Here is a 21,737-nt window from a genome sequence, read left to right as displayed (position 1 = left end):
TTTGGTTTTAGTTTTTATTGCTGTCTTTCATTTTCTAATCTTGGTAATAGAAAGAAGCTTGGGTTTTTCTGGGGGTTTCACTGGAGATGTCAGGTCCTGCTTCCACATCTCATTCTTAATCTGTATTTTGTTTGAGAGAAATGGAGCAGAGCATCTTTAACAAAACAAAAAAAAAAGAATATTTTTCCTCTGATGCTAAGAGATTTTGATGAAACAGATGCTAATTAGGAAAAAAAGTATGAATTTTCAGGTTGCCAAAGAATGAAGGCCATATAGTTTTAATGCAAACATCCAGGTTGTTTAAAGCTGCACTGATCTGCACCTTTACTTCTTTTCAGGTGTTCAACAACGCATAACTACGACCGGGACAGGACGTGGGGACACTGCTCTTCATTGCCCAAAGACCACTCGGGTAAGGCGAGCCATTGCTGAGTTGCTCCAGATACCTGGCTCCTACTTTGCCACCTGCAGTAAGGAGGGACGCTGCCTTCAGTGCTACTTTTATTTGGTGTACACAGAACAAGCCTTCAAATTAGCTGTTTCCGGGATCTCTCTGTGACTCTGCATAACCATAGCATTGGACGGGGAATATCACGCAGTCTTTAATTCACTCTCTGTTGACTAACTTGAAGTCATGGAGAGAAATTATGGTAATGGCAAGACGGAAATCTGAACTCCTGCTGGAGCCGAGCACAGAGCTGATCATCTGCTCCACCCTCATAGATTGGATGTGTCTCTTTGTTTTCCTCTCATTTAATCAGCTACGTTTTCTGTCTCTTTGAGCAGTTAATTTTTTAGAAGGTACAGAAACGTTTCACATCCTGTCCAACACCCAGCCATCGCTTCCAGCTGTCTTTCCTCAGGATCTCAGGGTAAAGAGCAGATCTTCAAAGCCAGTCTTCCTTGGGCTTTGGGCTGCATCAGAGAAAATAGGACAAATGCATTCATTGCGGGAGTACTGAGGGATGAAAGGGTTACTTATCTGAGCAGTGCCATGGTTTCATGTGTTCACCGCTCTCCAGTGCTACAATTACCTCATTGCGAAAGTCTGTCTAAAACGGGAAGCCAAGGTCTGCGGCAAACTGTCCTTTCTATGTAAGTTGCTTTAATTGACACACTGGGTGAAAGCATCACGTCCCAGCAGTTCGGTGGGGAACATGCATCCCTGTCCTCAGCAGTACCTTGATGGCTGGCCCTTGCTTGTCTCTGGTTCCCCGACTTGATGTTTCATGAGCTGGATGCTGGGGTGTCTCATTTTATAAGGAACATATATATCTAATTGTCAATTTATACAGTGACAGACCAGCACTGAAAAATCAGTTGTTGCACTGATCAAACTTGAAGCTCTGAGGTTCTTTTTGGTTCTGTGTCTAAATGCTGATCACATTCCTCTTTTCTCCTTTGCTCTACTTTCAAATGTAACCTGTCTTGTTTAGTCTGCAGGATATGACGAGATGCCCTTAGATGTTCACTTCCCACTTTCCAACAAAGGGCGTTTTCCACCATCCCCTTGCAGTGAGCTCTCCGTCATGTCGGGAGACTCATTGCCAAGCTGATTACAATCTACCAGGGTGCTTGAAAAGCCAACGTTAGCTGAATCATGCTGAGAGTCTAAAATTAAGCAGTGTGCAGCATCATCATTTTAAGCTTAACAACTTTAAAGCCTGGCTTTAAAGCAGTTTAACAGTAGATCAGAGACAAATGACCTAACCCCAAAAGAAGCAGCAATGCATGTGCCTTTGTAATGCAAGTATGTCAGACGTGAACGTTCATTTTATAGACAGTTCACGCTTATAAGAGTCAGGTTATGAGGGCTGCACTTACATATTCATGAGTGCCCTCCCAGAGCTTAAAATGTTGGAAGCAGTAACTCATGACTGCTTTAATCCTCCATTGAAACACTGACTGTCACGGTGGGGGCTGGCTGACTCAAGGAGGCTCTTCCAGTAGCTAAAGAAGCAGCTCTCCAAGCCTAGCATTGCATTTCTGTGGGTGCCCTGTGCCACCTCTGTCCCTCCCTCAGCCCATCGCCATGGCCCTGCAAGCCCCACATGCAGCCATCTCCACAGCGAGCTGGCTGCCCACAAGCCTTTTTTGGGCTTTCTGGCTCATTTTTTGCCTGTTACCCACTGCAGTGGGTGGGTGGTTTGGATAGGGTGGTTTGCAACAAGAAAGCCACCCTGTCTGCCTGCCCCTTGCTGAGGGGTATCGCTGTCAACACACCGTAGTGCCAGTGAGGGCTTGCCCTGGCTGCTGCTTTTTCTCCAGAAAAAAAGTTGTATGTGTGAAAGAGGAAAGGAAACAGAAAAAAGAATGGGGTAGCTGGAAGAGAACGCTGCTGGCTGTTACAAAGAAAAGACTTCATTTCTGAAAGCATGAAGAATTTTGTAAAATTAGATAGAAAACTCTTTAACGGTTCATTATATATAAACATAAGTCTACTTATTTTTTTCAGCAGCAAGCACTGTATTTGGACTTGGAAAAGGTTTAACAAATCACCAGCCATAGCTTAAAGAGAAAAGGTTTATGGTGAGGTTGAAAGGAAGGAGCAGCATAATGGCTAAAGGCAATTTCAAGCAAATGGGAGGAAAATTCACCTGCTGTGGAAGATCGCTAGGAATAAAGAAGCAGTCCAACTGAATAATGCTGATCTTTAAAATGTGGACAATATATGGTTTTTTTTGTTGTGAAAAAAATCCACTAAAGTATTAAATATTTTGGAGAATCTCAACTACTTTGTAGACACTTGAAAAACAAGAAAAAATTACATTTTGGAGGGAGATAGTATCTTTTGGCCATGAGAGATTGGTGAGGAGTGGGTGAACTGGGATGGGGAAGGAGCTGCTTGAAAGCAAAGGCTGACGCACGAACTCTCTCCAGGCCACCACCACGTGTACATGGGGAGTCGACTTGAAACCACTGGAGCTGCTTACAAATCAGTGTTAAGCAAGTGTTGAAGGCACTGATCCAGATAAATACATCTGCCAACTTCAAGAGAAAGTTCAGCAAAGTGTTTACCATGGGGATGAAGTGAAGCTCAGGTGTGAAGGCTCTGCTGGAGGGAGATGTTAGTACTGCACTGTACAGAGCCAGAGCTGGCCATAACGACAGCCAAGGCGCATATTTAATCCCCCCCCCGAAATCAGTGGGAGCTTTATTGCTGCCTTCACGTTTCCAGAGGATCTTCCACTCCTGACCAGGAGATCTCTGTGGAGACGGTGTGTAGTATCTGTTCGATGTGACCCCTTCATACATATGGGCCAACTGGGCTGCGAATATGTAGTTCATATATATGTAAAAATATATGCATAAAGTTGCAATGCCCCTATGTGTGGGGCTTCCAGATCTTGGGCAGTTTGTTAGGACTACTGCTCTGAATGTCTGGCAACTTGGACAAATGGTCAATACTCCAGGGAGGCCCAGACTTGGGAGAAAAGTGATTTTTTTTAAGAGATGTTTGGACTGACATGGAAAGAAGAAGTAGAGCGGTGTGGGCTGCACAGGCAGGAGGAAGAGGCATCATCCCAGGAGGGGCTCTGGGGAAGAGCAGTCCCAGTTCTGGGAAAGATGGGTGCAGAAACAGAAAATTTTTGTGGGAAGATATGGTTAGAAAGGTGAGATAAGACTACTGCTTGTTCAGCAGAGCCTCAGAGAGGTGAAGCTGAAGTCAAGATGATTTCTAGCAACCATGGAGTGTGTTTCCCGTGAGGGTGGGGAGATACTGCTGGGTGGCTTTAGACATCGGCTGAGGTTTCAGGGACTTGGCACTCCCCAGTTAGAGGCTAGTTAATGGTGGGCAGGATTCCCTGCAGGGAGCTGTGATGTGCTTATGAGTAGAAGTTGTTCCTGGACTCCAGGGAAGGTGGAGAGGAATGCAGAATACCGTGGGGAAGTCAGGCTGGAGTGGCAGGTGGGATGCAGTGAGGGACACCGACTGGGATAGAAATGGAGGACTGAAAATGCTCTTTGCAGATTTAAGGAGGGTACAAAAAATGACTTCAGCACCACTGTACCACAAGATGGCCTGGAGATCAAGTCATGGTTTAGATGTGACTGGAATAGGAAATACAGGATTTTCCTTTGAGGAAACATTACACCACTAAAAGTTTCATAACTATGAAATGGCAGGAACAGTAGGAATGTCACTGCCTTTACTTGCTTTCCCTTGATGTTATCCTGGAGTGAAACTACCAGTGAATACACCCAGGCCTGCTATCTGATATGGATTACACCACTCTATTCTGAAGTAAATATTTTGATTCATGCAGGGGAACCTTCACACTACACCGCTATAGCGAAGCTCAGGATGTGCCTTTCGTGCTTTGCTTCAGCCCTGTATGTCTGTGCCTGTGTTTCCGAATGTTGCATCCTGTGCTTGGGACCACACACTCCAGCTGAAGGAGCACCTGGATTGAGTGACTCTACAGTTGCCCTTGCAGAGTTTGACTAGCATTAAAAAAGAGGATTTGAATGCAGACAAGCTCTTGGGCCAGCTCTGCAACGGATGTAAAATGTGATGTTGGTTGACTTCAGGGGAGATACACCCCTCGACACTGCCTGAAATCAGGAACAACGCCTGGCCAGCAAGACTCTTAGAACTTTTGCATTTCACGTTGCCAAGTAGAACTTCCATTGCAGGGATGAGAAAGTTGTCCTGGCACACCCCCTCCTTTCCCACCTCATTTTCCCATGATTTAGAAAATTCCTTAAAAAGCAGAGCTACATTAGACTGCTCCAAGTTAATCTTGCTTGGCCTGATTTACTTGGATGTGCCCTTGTTTTGCTTCAAAATTTTTTCCGTTGTTCCAGATGTCCATTCGTTTTCGACAAAATCCAAAAATCCACAGCAAATTCTTCTTGTCGAGGGTTGCCCTTTGTGTAATTTGAGAGAGAGATGCATAATCCCGGTCACTGGCGTTGAAATGCGAGGCGTGCGGGGCAGGGATCCGGGCAGAGGCAGGGCTGCAGCCTTCCCTCCCCAGTGTAAAGGCACAGCTCCATCTTGTGGGCATTTGTCCCATCTTCTTCCTCACCACAGTGGCAGCTCTGGCAACTTCAGGCGTACCGCCTTCGGACAAGTTACTCTGGCGAAGAAGGTTCAGCTCCGTGATTTACTATACGGTTTTCAAAAGCTGGATAAATATAGGTGCTATACAGCTGGAAGCGAAACCAATGTGAATTAGTTGGATAAACATTGGTTTAGGTTAATAGGTGTTATTGCAACTACAGTGCATTGAACCAAAATGGTTCATGTAACTAAGCCGACGTGCAACACAACAGAGCACGGCTTATCTGGCACCTATTAACAACAACTTCTTCTGTGGCCTGTCTAGATCACTGTGCAAACAACCCTTGCCAAAACGGAGGGACCTGTTCTCTTGCTCATGGCCATGGGATGTACCACTGTACCTGTCCTGAGGAATTCACGGGCGAGGACTGTCAGATGAGTAAGTACCTTCTTCCCTGAGTGTTACAACAAAAAATACGAGCAGTATTTTATGCTGACTAGAGCTCATTAATGTTTGCTTAATGAAAAGGTAGAGCTGTTGTGATGGGAGAGACCACTGCAGCCTGAATGTTTGTGTAGGCGGATTTCCAAATGGTTATGACAGGCAATCCACTACTGACAGGACAGCTGAAAATAAGTTGATTATACAGTTATAAATCCAAGCATGCTCTGAGCCAGTGAGGTATTAAGCTACGGGAAGCACAAAGAGCCTCTTCCCCTCCCTTTGCTGCTTTTAAGGTTTAAATATCACTTACATTGTTGGAAATGACTAATAATATCATCCAGTAGGTAGGGCAGGAGACATGAAAAAACAACAAAATTTCATGTGATGCCTTATCCCTTATGTATATGCACACATGGGTCCATTAGAGCTTTTCCTGTAATGTCAGTTTTACACCTGCGCAGCTACTCCATCTTCAGGGGAGTCATTTCCAAAGGAAGGGATTCAGGCCAAAAGGCTTTGTTTGGGTTATTTTTCCCAGTTTTATGGTGGTGGCACTCCCAATTTACTGCACATCAAGTGAGGAATTAGGCTTTTACATCAAGGGGTTTTGATTGTGCTTGCTTTTCCCTGCAGCTCTAGACCCCTCTCCCAACATAAGCAAAGCAGCCTTTTTCAGTCTTGGTGCTCCCACTGTCTCTAGCACAGCCCATCATCTGTGGATGATGCAGTAAAGTGGGACAGACAGAAGTATATACCACTGATTTTATTTTTTATGTTTGCTGAATGAACTTTTGGAAGGGCTTAAGTAATGGTGATGCTGTCATGCTCACCAGGGCTTTAGGAGAAAGACACCTCTGCCTCAAGTCTTTGGAGCTGCTGCTCTAGCGGCTTAGTGCCTCCACACTCTGGAGGCTGGCTTGCTTGAGAACCACCAGTTGTCAACAAACATATATCTGCTCAACAGGAAAAAAGAGATGGGCAGGGAATGATTGAGACGGTGGTCCCTTTCCACACAAGAAATAACCTCAGAAAACTTGTGTATTTTTTTAAACTGTCTTTTAGAGAAATGTTTTGACAACAGACTCTACGAGTTCTTTGATGTGGGCATGAGCTGGTCAAGAGTCCAAGAAGGAGCTGTGGAGCAGTGCGTGTGTGTGAACAGCCAGATCAAGTGCGAGAGTGTCGAACACAGAAGTAAGGCACTACTTTGTATTACAGCTCTTGGCCTGCATGGAGTGGGGATAAAGGACAGTAAGGATATTAAAGCCTGAGCGGTGTTATACACAGTAATGCTGCTCTTGCAGGCCGTGTACCCTCCTCTTGCCTTTCCATGTGTGAGCAGTAAGGCTGACCCAGGAGATCACTGCAACGTGTCCATCCTTATTTGAGGAAGCAATTACATGCATTAAACTGAATTTTAGGGACACAGATCAGTGCTTTCTTTACCAAGGATGCAATCCTGAACTGCAGCATGCAATAATATGCAACAGATTATATAGCAGAAGTGGTAAAATTTCTGACCTTCGGAACTCTTTGAAACCCATGACATACTTGAGTGGCACACCCTCCTCCTCCTCTACTCTTCCCCTCCACACCTGCAATTGCTTCATGTTGCTGTTTCACCTCTGGGATTTTTCCCAAGCCTATCCCACTCTTGAGTTGCCAGCATGTAAACTCTGCCTGCCTCCAGGATCCCATTTGCCCTGCACCAACCCCTGAGTCCCCATGATTTTTCATCCAATATACCCGTTCCTGGCTGGAGTGATGCCTATGGTTTGAAGCCTTCTCCTCGTTTCAAGGCTCCTAGGTGCCTGACAAGGCTGGCCAGCTGGCTGCAGGGTATGTGCTTTGGGTTATCACTTATCTGATGAAGCCAGCACAGTGCCTCCCTTTTGGAAAGAGAGATGGGGGGAAGCAAACTGATATGCCTCACCTGTGTATGTGCTCTGGTATGGCTATTCTGTTATTCGGTCTGGTTGACTTTCACTCTGCCCAGATTCCCAAGTAACTTACAGTACTGACTAAAAGAACCCTTTGAAATAGGTAGGTGCTTTTATTCCCACTTTATAGAACTGGAAACTAAAGCATGGAGAGAGTCGGTGGCTTTCTAGGACATTGGGAGTCCATGGGAGAATTGGGAAATTTGATAGGACTTAATACTTCCCAGTCACAGATCCTAAATATTTAACTGAGCTCCTTGCTAGATACGTTATTATAAATTTTAATGGCGCTTAGTGGCAAACTTGGAATTGGCAGAATCCTCTGTACAAAAAGAAATCCTAATGCCACTACCATCACCACTAGTAATAATAATCACCACTCCCTTTTTTCCTATTGTAATAGTAATATTTTTCAATAGCTATGCTGACATTATCCAATAAAAGTAAAAACAATGAGACAGACCTCAGTGGGCAGAAATCAGTATGGTTTCCTTTTCTTTTCCGGTGTAGGTCTGAGATGAGTAAAAAGGAAAAACTTGCTCAAAATGTACATGCATGGAGAGTTTGTACTAAAGTAAGTTAAAATGGACTGATTCTCTTGAATAGTTTGTACCTTTGATTTGATCTTTGGTTTCTGCTTGTAGGTTGTGTTCATGATCCTTGCATGAACGGTGGAGAATGTAAAATGGTTACCTTCAGTGGGAAAATAGTATGTGACTGCAAAGGAAATTACGCCGGAAAGTATTGCAATATTGGTAAGTATTACAATGTACCGATGAGCAGGAAATTTGGATCTTTCATCTGGGTGTGAAGCTGGTGTTTTTTGCCTCTGTGTTGTATTCTGCCTTTGCAGACATTTCTTGTAATAATTGAAAAGTCACACAGAACAATGTTTAATGTATTCCTCCAGTGTCAAACATAACACACTCTTCACCACTGTGACCCTGATTCTAAAAGTATTTGTTCATGTCTTTATGGAAAATTAAGCACAGAAATTTGAATCCAATTACTCATGCCCATGAAATGAGCACATGCTTCCATTTTGCAGGATCGGTCACAGCATGTAAACTCTGCCTGCCTCCAGGATCTCATTTGCCCTGCATCGACCCCAGAGTCCCCATGATTTTTGATCCATCATACCTATTCCTGGCTGGAGAGATGCCTATGCTTTGAAGCCTCCTCCTCATTTCGAGGCTCCCAGGTGCCCCACACCTGGGCACAGAGTTGTATTCTAGTGCAAATGCTTCCCCACAGATCCATGCATCTTATGCTGTCCCCTCATGAGATAGATAGGGATTTATGCTCTGACAAAATCTAGCAACTGACTGTATTTGGTAGCACTAGATTACTGCGGGAAGCGGACGAAGATAAAATGCACACCCTTTGTTTGGGTTACCTTGTACTTTAAATTAATAGCACATTTAGCCCAGTACAGCTTACCTAAAAATCCTTACCTGCACCGGTGGGTCAAGGCAGAGAAATCTGCTTTTTGGTGCCTGCATGTTAGTTTTGTGTTGCTTCCTATCAGGTGCTTGTGGTGGGTTGTGGTGGGTTGAGCCTGGCTGGACACCAGATGCCCACCAAAGCTGCTCTGTCACTGCCCTCCTCAGAGGGACAGGGGAGAGAAAACATAACGAAAGACTATATTACTTGTGACCCCCATGGGGTACAAGTCCTGCCAGCAAACCTGCTCCATCTTGGGCTCTGTCTTGGGCTCTCTCTCCCCACGGGGCCACAGGCCCTGCCAGGAGCCGGCCCCAGCGCGGGCTGCCCACGGGGTCACGGCCTCCTTCGGGCACCCCCTTGCTCCGGCGTGGGGCCCTCCCCGGGTGCGGGTGCAGATCTGCTCCCCCGTGGAGCTCCATGGCCGCAGGGGCACAGCCGGCCTCCCCGTGGGCTTCCCCAGGGGCTGCCGGCGAACCTCTGCTCCGGCACCTGGAGCCCTCCTGCCCCTCCTGCCCCAGGCTGGGGGCTGCGGGGCTGCTCCTCTCACAGGTTCTCACTCCTCTCTCCCGCTGCAGTTGCTGTAGCACAGGGTGGTTTTTCCCCTTCTTAACTCTGTTCCCCAGAGGCGCTGCCGCCGTTGCTGACGGGCTCGGCCTTGGCCAGCAGCGGGTCCATCTTGGAGCCGCTGGCACCAGCTCTGTGGGACACAGGGGAAGCTTCTGGCAGCTGCTCACAGAAGCCGCCCCTGAGCCCCCCATACCAAAACCTGGCCATGCAAACCCAGTACAATGCTACATAGTTTTGGATATAATTTTCATCCAAAACACTTAAAATTTCTCACCGCAAGGTTTAAATCTATTTGTAAATCTTACCTGCATGCTAAATTCTCAAGTTATATCAGTGGCTACTTTTCAAATACATCAGGTTTAGGCATAAATTATAAGAGATCTACAGTCATACCAGCCTGTAATCCCATCAACTCACTGGCTATGTCTTTCTGAGTACAGAAATCCCGGGGCTCCTCTAAATTGAAGACAAGACTCCCACTAGCTGTGGTGGGCACCTACTTGGTCCAAGTACGTAGTGGCATAAAAAAACATGGTAATGAACACTGGAGTTGGCATCTGATTTTCTTTTTTCTTATTCTGATGGTTAACAAATGGTGTAGCCATCTATTCAAGCTGGGGGGAAAAAAAAAATCCATTTGGGAGACCAGCTGGAATAACAAATAGCTGTAGTGAATTGGCAAATTGTCGTATGAAATGGCCCTGAACCTTCACACACCAGGTACCCGATGAATTGTGTAAAATGGGTTTGTGACTCTTTTAAGTCAGTCCTTCATAAGGAGCGATATTGTAGCTCTAGTTTTTTGTCCTTGAGTTGCCCTAAGGAGACTTGTCCCAGGCTTTGCGCATGCTGCTGCACGGATCCAAGTGAGCGGCTGTGTGCATGGTGCACGTGCAACCTGGCGTCCCGGGGAGGGCTGGGCGCTGCTCATCTTCACATTTAGACTTTTAGACTAGTTATTAGGAAATATTTCTCTACTGAGAGAGTGATCAAGCATTGGAACAGGCTGCCCAGGGAGGTAGTGGAGTCACCATCACTGGAAGTGTTCAAAAAACATGTGACGTGGCCCTTCAGGACATGGTTTAGTGGGCATGGTGGTGTTGGGTTGATGGTTGGACTTGATCTTAAAGAACTTTTCCAACCTTAATGGTTCTATGATGAATCAAATTCCTGTTTTGTTATCAGATTCCCCTGCCCAAATCGGCAATGCTGTGCATAAAATCCACCCAGCACAGCCTGGATTATAAATATCAGGATGACAGTGTTATAGCTGTACTACTGGTTTCTGTCTGACTAGCTTAGAACAAGAAATAAGCAGGTGCTCTTTGATTACTTGAAAATAATAAAGCAAACATTTGGTTTGCTAAACAAATGGCTTTAGATGCTTACAATCCATCTGCATTCAGCTGCCTAACACCCCCACACAAAACGGGAACTGAAGGATTGTGTTTAAGTGGCAGGGCCTTGCAAATAAGTTTAAAAATGAAAAAACCCTCTTTGCCAGGATTTAGTAATTCTAAAGTAATGCAAGTAAATTAGTGCTGGGGTTTATAGACCTTATAGCATCATCACACGAGGGCAATGGCATTCTGGTGAAAGCACTGGGAGTTTATGCTCTCAGAGAACATAGAACTGATCTTTAAATATATGTTGGATTAATTTTTTCTTCAACCCTTCAATTCGATGCTGTGAGCACAGTTGGCTTTTTTCTTTGTTTTCCTTTTTACTGTCTTGTATAGTTTCCCTTGTCTAACAAGACTGAATTGTGAGGTTACCCTTTAGTCTGAATAGTTTATGGTTATAACGCTTGATTCAGAGAGAGTTACAGTGGCTCCAAAATGTACTTTATTCTAAATTGTTCATTTATAGAGGCAACATTAAACCCAACTTGTGATGCAAAAATGTCTTCTTTTTTTTTTAAAAAAAGAGAAAACAATCAATTTAATAAACAGTAAGTACAACAAAATGTTATTGGTCTGTGATGTGTTTGAGGTCTCTGATGATGTCCTCTGTCCTTGACTTCTACAAAGAATAACCAATTTTCATACGTTTGTAATGGAAAACCAGCTAATTTATCTTGATGTTACACTCACAAATATTAATATCTCAAGTGCCATCCTGGGTCAGACCACAAGTCTAAGTACTATTGTAAGTCGAGCACCGGCAAAGCAGAGGATGACTGAGGAGTAGTGTAAGTAGCAGGAAGTTACTGAGAAATACTTCTAATTGAGGATTTTCTCAGCAGACAGCTGGACCACCATATTTAGTAGATCTTTACCTGTTTTCCATGAATTTGTCTAAGCCCTTCAGAACTCCTTTATGCTTTTGCCTTTCGCAGGATGCTGTGTCAAGACGTTCCAGATTTTAAATAAATGTGATGAGAAACTATTTTCTATTGCTAACTTAAAACCTACTGCCTGATAATTTCATTTCCTCCCCTTTGAACAGTAAGTAACAGAGAACAATCATAAGTTCTGTGATTTTACAGATACCTATTTAACTGTCCATTAGTTGTTTCTTTTTTCAGACTATGGGGTCCCTGTCAGTACTCAAAATTCATCTTTTCACTGTTCTTAAAATTCTCTTGCAAACAATCTTTATACATATGTATATATATTGCCAAGCCATTATCATAATGGTCATGCAGTTACTGGCAAATTATGAGGTTACTTAAATATGGGAGGTGATAAACCTAACATAGGAGATATCTATAACAAAGAAGATTGATATACAAATGACGGTTTCTAATATAGATTTCTATTCTTTGTGGTAATACATTATTTTCTAACCCTTAAAGAAAAAACCTTCAGTACTAAAGAAAGAACTGCCATTTTACAAAATGTTCTAACACGGTTTAGATGCATAAGATTTCAGTGAAGTTTAATTTCAAAGGAAATTACATACATCACCAACAAATCCCTCCCAAAGCAGATGCTGTTTAAAATTATTCAAGAATAATTAAGTTTAATTCATAATAATTGCACTTAAATATGCACTTATTTTCAGAAATAAGGCTATTGTATTAAGAGACTAGCTGCATTCACTTTGGAGACAGATTTCTTGCTCAGAGATCTCTGCATCCAGGCTGTAGGTGAAAACTCAGAATTAATTATCCAACCATGAGTAGCAATACTTGTCTTATTGTACAGAGAAAATTACAAAAAGGGCCCAGACCAGGCCACTTTGGCAGTGATAAATGTGAGGAAGAAGTGAAAACTAAGTAGGATGTGAGGGTGATATTTTATCTCTGGCCCAAGTTGGTATGGAGAGTAGAGAGGGAATTGTGAAGATTTTTGGGGAAATGTTTAATTTCAGAAAAGTTTAGCTTCATTGGAGGTGATAACTTATGACAAATGGTTATAAACATGAAACTACTGTGACATTTTCTGTTTCTTTGGACAGATAGGAGCCATGGTAGAGATGTTGCGTGAATACAGAGGGACACACAGCTAGAGACAGAGGATGAGCTATTTGGCCAGATGACAGATAGTTCTTTATAATTAGCATTTATGCAGATGTTAAAGGGAGCTGGAGGGTGAAGGACGGAGATGCAGAATTTTTTTTTAAGGGATTAGTTCCTTTAGGTTTCTGTGGTTGAAAACCTACCATTGCATTCACACTATCAGCTTTAGTTGACATGCAAGTGAAAACTAATACATATATTGCCCCATTTGCTGGGTAAAAGCATTTCCTTCTCCTTACCATTGCTTTGGTACTGTTTTTGGATGTGGGTTGTTAATAAATTTGGGGCTTTACTCTTGATTTATTGGAGGTTATGTTATTGGGGTGTCTTTATTCTGTTCAATTAGCTGCCGAGACTTTTCCTGAAATATTTAGTCTATATAGGTGGCTTTGTTGTGTTACTGTTGATCAGAGAAACAGCTGGTAGTCATATGTGGGTAACTGAGGTGAGGTTTAACACTACACATTTCAGTGGTTTGTCAGCTTTCAACTGGATTTTTAGGGTATAGAATTACCTTAATCATTGTGTCGTACAATGTTCTGGATGGCTAGCTAGGGTTTATTTCTGGCCTGTTCGTTGTATTAGGACTCAGCAACAGCTCAGGGTCTGTCCTTGTGGAACTCACGAGAAAGAGGTAGCTGTGTAATAAAGTAAATAATTGGGATGGATGAATTGTGGCAGATTGTGGTGCTTTTCATGATTAAACTAATGAAGAGGTAGAAAGCAGGCACATGGAAAGCCTGTTTGGATTTGTGTCACTGTGGTTCACAGTGGGTTACAGCAGATGGTAGATTTAAGAGTATTGGGAGGACTGCACAGGGGATTATATGTTTTGAGGTTTCTTTGGGTTAAGGTTTAGGTAGCAATAATGCTTTTGCTAGTATTTTGGTCATGATGAAATACAAAGTTGTTGAAGGTATTTTTGAAAACTCTTTATGTTTTCTAGTGGGTTTTTTTCCGAGTTAGGCTATGGGTAATGGAACTAGAGGGGTACCATAGCTTTAAAGAAAGTATGAGTTGGAATGCTAATTGTGGAAGGTTTACAGTTATATAAGGAGATGTGTTGTTGTATGTCAGAAGTAGGTTGAAGATTTTTAGAAAAGGAAGATGACAGAATAGCTGAATATATAATTACATACAGGAAAAAAACCTCTTGGACACATCTTTGAGGATTAAGCAGGGGGAGTTTGAGGTAATAAAAGAACTAGAAAAACCAGCAAACCCACCTTTTTAGTGTTGTTTTACTGAAATAGGGTCTTTGCAGTTTTCTACTAAAAAAGGTACTTTAGTAAAAGAAATTCAGCTCTGGAGGCTGGAGGGAAAGTTTTAAATCTTTTTCTTCTGAAGAAGACAGTGAGAAGAAGATAATGAGTTTTAACTTTTTGGTTTACATTTACCAATGTTATTCTATAATCTACTAGAATGCTTTTGGATTAGAGTTTAATTTTTTATTTTCTAGGATCCCAGTGCAAAAAAAGGAAATAAGGTCAAGTATAATAACAAGGTCCATTGGCTGACAATGATAAGTCAGTATTCAACCAGTCAGTCCCCCACTGAGCTTGGATAAGTAGTTCTGCTACTAAGAGTTGAAGAGGATTTGTAAGTGAGGCTGAGATGCTGCTTGTTGTTTGCATGTGTGGGGCACTGGGATTAGTAATAAAACTAGGATGGAAAAGAATAAGGTTGTAGAAGAATGGATGGAATAGCAGCTAAAAAAGCACCATTATGGTTTGATATGACTTGGAGAGGTGATCATGTTTTTTGCTGGGGTAAAGTTGTTTTGCTGGGGTAAAAAACCCTGGGAGGTTGTATGAGGGTAGGGCAAGGGTTAATAAGGCAAAGGTAATGAAGAGAAAGCTTAGGGCACCATTGCAGAAACAGTAATGTTGGGTTGGATTTTTATCAGATTTTGAATTATTTCAAAATAATTCAAATAATGCTGGAGTTACATGGAGAAAAACTATGTCTAGCAGACTGCAATGACAAATGGTAGGAGGAATTGGAAGATGAAGAAGTGAGTGAGCATGGTATTATCAACTAAGAATCCACCTCTGATTCATTGCTCTAAGATAGTGCCAGTATAGGGGATGGTGGACAGGAGACTAATGTGGCTTTGCAAAGCGGTAATTATAAGGTGTCATATATGGAGATGATATATATGAGCAATAATAGAGAGGCTACTCTGATCTCCCAGGTGTCTTTATAGAGTTAGGAATCATAATAAAGATTTTGGTTGATATAGAGAAAAATGCAAACAAAGAGGCGACACAATTTGTATGGAGGTTATGGATTAGTAATTTACACTTAACATCTTGGCAAGTGTGGGCTAAAGAGGATAAAGCTAATGAGCTATACTGTCAGCAGTATAGTGTATAGCAAGAATTAACTCTATAAGGATTGAGTGATAAGACAAATACCAATTAATAGGCAAAAATTTATCTAGTCAGAGGTAGAAATAGGTTGGAAATCAACAGAGGACTTCTTTATTTTTACAAAGAAATGCTTTTTTCAGATGTTGGTAGGCACTAAGGTTTCTGTGGTGACTTCTGTGTTCCTACAGTGGTGCCTTTTTAGATTACAAGTCCCTGTTATAATCTTAGTATAAACCAATGTGATTAATATTAGTAGCTGCTAATATGAAGCAGCTGCTTAGTCCTTACTCTTATGATAGGGTGCCTGACTTGGCAGCAGTGTCAGTTATTGGGTACTGGTTAATTCAAGGCCATAAAGTTGTTTTTAATCCTATTTTTGATTTATTTGAGACATGACAGTGGTATCAGTTAATTATGTTTTATAGGGGCACATCTTCTCTTTCAATGTGAGAGGACTGTCATCTTTTAATCCATGCAATTTGTTTTGCTGTATAATTGTCAGTTAGGAAGGTGGTTGAAGATGCTGCAGACATGGTACAGCAGCTTACAGGCTTTCAGCTCACCCCTTAGATTACTGCAGAAATCTCCATTGCTTTGTTTATCTCTCCCACCCACCCATGCTGTGTGCTTCAGGTACTCCGGAGATCCCCCTCGCATTACTGGCTCTTTACAGAGCAACTGCTCATCCACTGACCATCATTAATTGCTATACAGTCTGTTTCTTTTCCTGTCCAGAGACTTATCTTGGGTCATATTCTTAACACATAAAGATCCACAGGTCAACTCAAAAGAATGAACGCTTTCACTATGAATTAGGCACTCGGATACTCTTGAAAATCCAGTAAGGTAGTCCACGCAACAGGTTGTTTCCCTGTCAAAGTAATATAGCGCAGAGATTTGCTTGTTGCTGCTGGAATTTCTTTCCCATACCTACTGACAACCGATTTCCTAAATACATTGCTCCTTTTAACTCTGTCTACCTACCTGTTTGATTGCATTTATGACTCTGTAAATTGTAACTGTTGTGCTAGAATTTAAGATTATCAATAGAAAAATGAAATGGAAAAAGAGCCAGCTCTTCCTGTTATTTAGGATGTTAATTTCATGAGAAAATACTGGTAAAGTTTACAGATTTGTGGATTTAAACTTTAAAATGAAATAATTCAACTCAGAAGGTAGATTTTTCTATTAGCTTTTATAACAAACATAAATCTCTTCAATTTTAGCTCAGTTGATCTAAGTATTTGCAAGTACAAAGGTACAAAGATACTTTGAAGAAGAAATAGAAAGTATGTAAATAAGTCTAGCTTCAGTGAATGGAGTGTGCCAACCTTACGTCAAGATGCAACTTAGAGATCTTTTGTACTATATAAATCACTGTATTCCCACTCCTAAATCCATCCTTGTTTTATATGGTAAGTTTCAGTTATCATAGAATGACAGAATGATAGAATCATAGAATGGTTTATGTTGGAAGGGACCTTAAAGATCATCTAGTTCCAACCCCACCTAGACCAGGTTGCTCAAAGCCTCGTCCAACCTGCCCTTGAACACTTCTAGGGATGGGGTATCCACAGCTTCTCTGGGCAATCTGTTCCAGGGCCTCACCACCCTCACAGTGAAGAATTTCTTACTTATTTCTCATCTGAATTTACCCTCTTTCAGTTTAAAGCCATTACCCCTGGTCCTATCACTACATGCCCTTGAAAAAAGTCTCTCTCCAGCTTTCTTGTAGGCCCCTTCAGGTACTGGAAGGCTGCTTTAAGGTCTCCCCGGAGCCTTCTTTTCTCCAGGTTGAACAATCCCAACTCCCTCAGCCTGTCTTCATAGGAAAGGTGCTCCAGCCTTCTGATCATCTTCATGGCACTCCTCTGGACTTGTTCCAATAGGTCCATGTCCTTCTTATGTTGGGGACTCCAGAGCTGGATGCAGTACTGCAGTTGGTATCTCACCAGAGTGGAGTAGAGGGACAGAATCATCTCCCTCGACCTGCTGGTCACGCTGCTTTGGATGCAGCCCAGGATGTTGTTGGCCTTCTGGGCTGCAAGTGCACATTGCCAGCTGCTGCCCAGCTTTTTATCCACCAGGACCCCCAAGTTCTTCTCGGCAGGGCTGCTCTCAATCCATTCTCTGCCCGGCCTGTCTTTGTGCTTGGGATTGCCCTGACCCAGGTGCAGGACCTTGCACTTGGCCTTGTTAAACTTAATGAGGTTTGCATGGGCCCACCTCTCAAGCCTGTCAAGGTCCCTCTGGATGGCATCCCGTCCCTCAGGCGTGTTGACTGCACCACACAGCTTGGTGTCATCAGCAAACTTGCTGAGGAGGCACTCAATCCCACTGTCCATGTTGCCAGTAAAGCTGTTAAACAGTGCCACCCCCAACACCAACCCCTGAGGAATGTCACTGGTCTCCACTTGGACATTGAGCTGTTGACTCTTTGATTGCGACCGTCCAGCCAATTCCTTATCCACCAAGTGGCCCATCTATCAAATCCATGTCTCTCCAATTTAGAGACAAGGATGTTGTGTGGGACAGCGTCAAATGCTTTGCACAAGTCCAGGTTGATGCTGTCAGTCACTCTTCCCTTAGCCACCAATGCTGTAATCTTGTTGTAGAAGGCCACCTGATTTGTCAGGCATGATTTGCCCTTCATGAAGCCACATTGGCTGTCACCAACCATCTCCCTGTTTTCCAAGTGCACAGTTTCCAGGAGGATCTGCTCCATGGTCTTGCTGAGACGCAGAGGTGAGACTGACTGGCCTGTAGTTCCCTGCGTCTCCTTTTTTTCCCTTTTTAAAAATGGAGGTTGTATTTCCCCTTTTCCAGTCAGTGGGAACTTCTCCAGTCTGCCACAACTTCTCAAACGTGATGGACAGTGGCTTAGTGTCTTCCTCTGCCAGTTCTCTCAGGACCTGCGGATGCATCTCATCAGGCCCTATGGACTACTGCACCTTCAGGTTCCTGAGATGGTCTTGAACTTGATCTTCTCCTACAGTGGGTGGTTCTTCATTCTCCCAGTCCCTGCTTTTGTCTGCTGCGACTTCGGCAGTGTGGCTTGAGCACTGGGTGGTGAAGACTGAGGCAAAAAAGTCGTTGAGTACCTCAACCTTCTCCATATCCCGGGTAGCCAGGTCTCCTGTTTTCTTCCAGAGAGGGCCCACATTCTCCCTAGTCTTCCTTTTATCATCAATGCACCTGTGGAAGCTTTTCTTGTTGCCCTTGACGTCCCTGGCCAGATTTAATTCTATCAGCTTTCGCTTTTCTAACCTGATCCCTGGTTGCTTGGACAATTTCTCTGTATTCCTCCCAGGCTACCTCTCCTTGCTTCCACCCTCTGTAGGATTCCTTTTTGTGTTTGAGTTTGTCCAAGAGCTCCTTGTTCATCCACGCAGGCCTCCTGGCACTTTGCCTGACTTCCTCTTTGTTGGGATGCCTCGCTCCTGAGCTTGGAGGAGGTGACGCCTGAATTTTAACCAGCTTTCTTGGGCCCCTCTTCTCTGCGGGGCTTTATCCCATGGTACTCACCAAACAGATCCCTGAAGATTTGATTCATTACAAAGGGACGCCAATTTTCCCACATTTCTGCACTTTTTGGCTCAGACAGACTGATTGTTTGTTTGTTACATAATCAGGCTACTGTTTCAGCAGGGATTTATTTTAGTGCTAGGTGCTATCAGTTTGGAGGTTTTATTGTTATTCAACAAACCAGAAAGCAGCATAACTAATTGAAGCAATTATTTGTTATAGTGACATGCAATTAGTGATGTGCCCAAACAGAAATACTGAAATCTAGATAAATATTATAAATGTATGATTGAATTATATAGAAATGTAGCAATTTAGATATATAGCTTCCCTTATACTTCATGATTTATGTATGTTCACTAATTTGCCAACTCTGAAAGCTACAGTGGGTGCTGTTATCCTCACTTTCACAGACAGGTATTAGTGCACGAAAATGTGAAGGAATTTGCTTCAAGCCAGGAACAGTCCGGTCCTGGGGCTGCTGCCGTGCAGTCTCCTGCCCTGCCCCTATGCATTAGACTTCGGATTCTTGTAATTAAAGAGTGAAAAATACGGCAACTGTTTTCTTCAGCACATTCTGTGCCCACCTGGCCACCTTCCTAGATATTTACAGATTTTTTCACTGTTATGGGAAGGGAGAGTTTGTTCCAAAGACAAACCAAACTTTCCTTCAGGAGGATGATGAAGAGTGCTGCTAGGTTAATCTGAACGCCCTTCAAAGTTCTCTGTGTGGTGTTCGTTTCATTTTGTAGAGGAATATCTGCCTTACTGCTTTCAGAATACCTGAGGGGTTTTCAGTGCTGTATCCGACGAAGTGAGATGCTTGTAAAAGCAATCTCTATGAATACTGGAGACTCCTTTCTGTCACACGTTTATTGCCAGCTCAGGCTAGTGGTTAGCTGCACTTGCAGCGGAGGAAGCGCAGCTCCCTGAAATCAAAGACTTTCACACCTTTCATCTCTGAGGGGATCTCACGGCTACCCATGAAAGGAGATCAGGGAACCTCTAGGCGCATCAAGAAAAGACAGAGACTTGTGCAGGCATCTGACAAGTCTGAGCTCATGTAGGAAGGAAACTTGACTTATACCTTTGTAAAGGATGCCTTGGAGAGCAACACATCCTGCAATGCTGAGGCAGCGTAAGCAATAAGGTTATGCAGAGGCATAAAATGTCATTCTTCATTGCTGTTCTTCATCTTCATCGTTAATAGATGAAACAGGATCAGGTGGAAATATAAATTGATAGACATATTAGAAGGGCTTCAGAGAGATATGAATGCCCTGTCTTGCAAACCAGCTGCTATCTAGTGAATGCTGAAGTGTTCGCTCTGACCTGTGCAGGGGAGTAGGGCAAGCACTCAAGCCTTTGGCTGTGGAGCTTCCTGAGGCACTGCAGCAGGAGAGGACATGTGCTCCAGGAGAGCTCTGGTTGGAGGATGTTCTCCTAATTCCAAACCAAAACCAAATTCCTAACTCCAAAACCAAAAGATTTTGCTTTAGTTGATGGTTTTCTGAAGAGCTCTTCCATCTGGGTAACTGATAATTAAGGCACTGGAGAAGTCCTCTTGCAAAGGCAATTGTAAGCAGAGTGGGGACTCATGTCCTTCTCCTCTTTCCCCCTTTCCCTTCCTGCCATCAGCTGACATAGAGCAATAAAAAAAAAAAAAAAAATCTAATATTGTATTTAATAAAAGCATTAAAGGTTGGTCAGGGATAAAACAAAGCATTACTGAATGAAACATTTGCTTAAAATTATACTGTCCTGGGATTTGGACCACCAGGGAAAAAATGCATTTTTATTAACAGAATGAAAGAGCTTATGCGTATCTGAAAGGAAAACACAGTCAAAGCTCAAAAACATTGAGAAATTTGATGATGAGATGTTTGGAGGAAAAGAAATTCTAAAAGATACATTGTTTTCTACAGAAAGACTTCCAAAAGAAACTTAAAAATGTTCAGGTATGTAAATATGGAACCTGAAACAAGTTCTAGTGACAAAAAGTCCTGTGAAACGTTTTCAGGAAGTTAGCAATTAGAACTGTCTGGATAACTGCTATTTCAGGTTACCTTTAATTTTAAAGCCTAAAACTGCTTTTTACTGAAAAATTAAAAGGCAAAGAATTGGTGTGACATGCTGATGAAATATGCCATCCTAACACAACTAGAATGTTTCATGTGAGCTATTTACACCTCTTCGATTTTAAAAATAAAACATAATAGGAAATTATTTCTAGTTTTAAGTGTTAATGAAAAGAAACAAACAGTGGTGATAGTGGTATGGGTCTGCAGAGTAACCTGAATCCGCATTTGCATCAGAACTTTCACCATCTGAAAGTTTAGGCCACTTCTACTCTTAACGGAGTGATTGGCAGTACCACAGGGAAGTGAATGAACAAGAATAATACATATATTATGCCCTCCATTACTTTCTTCCACATAAGAAAATAAATATATTTCAGAATTATGAGAAGTTGCAGAAGGTATAAAGAATCGAGAATGAACAATTCCCAGCCAGAGCAATCCATTAAGAACTGCTGAAAGCAGACCACCTACACACCGTTTCTGACAAAGAGGGGAAAAGAGATTTTTCAGTGCTGCAACAGTTCAAAAAAAGAGTATTAGAAGTGAAAGATCTATAAGACTGCAATAGTTCCAGAGACGTTTTCAAAAACTGTTTGTCTTGAATTATAGATGATAAAATGTCTTAGGCTTTGCATATACTTCTTAATGGCCTTAGACACCTAATGAGGGGCCCTTTAATGAGCAGTGATGTGGGTACCATGGTGCTACTGCAAGGCAGTCAAACAAAGCTGCTGGAGTGGAGAATAGACCGATGGAAAGCTACTGGTGAAACAACAGCTGGGTTAACCTTGATGCTTCTCCACAAGATACGGGATTAAGTCACTTTACTCCTGCTCCCAAAATACTCCTTATAAAACCAAAAAGAAACAAAAAACTGTCTGAGAGATATT

At 42.7% G+C, this 21,737-nt stretch overlaps 1 protein-coding gene across 1 annotated transcript in view; it reads left to right on the top strand.

Annotated features, from left to right (window-relative positions):
• The window catches only part of HGFAC (HGF activator), a gene marked incomplete at both ends in the record, with an annotated part of 45,976 nt that overhangs the window by 9,591 nt on the left and 14,648 nt on the right, over nucleotides 1–21,737 (top strand). The window contains 4 exons of the mRNA XM_081998922.1: nucleotides 339–412; nucleotides 5,334–5,447; nucleotides 6,516–6,647; nucleotides 8,038–8,148. Coding sequence (XP_081855048.1) covers nucleotides 339–412; nucleotides 5,334–5,447; nucleotides 6,516–6,647; nucleotides 8,038–8,148 — 431 coding nt within the window. The remainder of the gene's footprint in view (nucleotides 1–338; nucleotides 413–5,333; nucleotides 5,448–6,515; nucleotides 6,648–8,037; nucleotides 8,149–21,737) is intronic.

Source organism: Phaethon aethereus (genome assembly GCF_964289735.1).
Source record: "Phaethon aethereus genome assembly, chromosome: 4".
Lineage (NCBI taxonomy): Eukaryota > Metazoa > Chordata > Aves > Phaethontiformes > Phaethontidae > Phaethon > Phaethon aethereus.
Note: the sequence above shows the minus strand (reverse complement) of the source record. Positions and strands in the feature narration are given on the sequence as shown.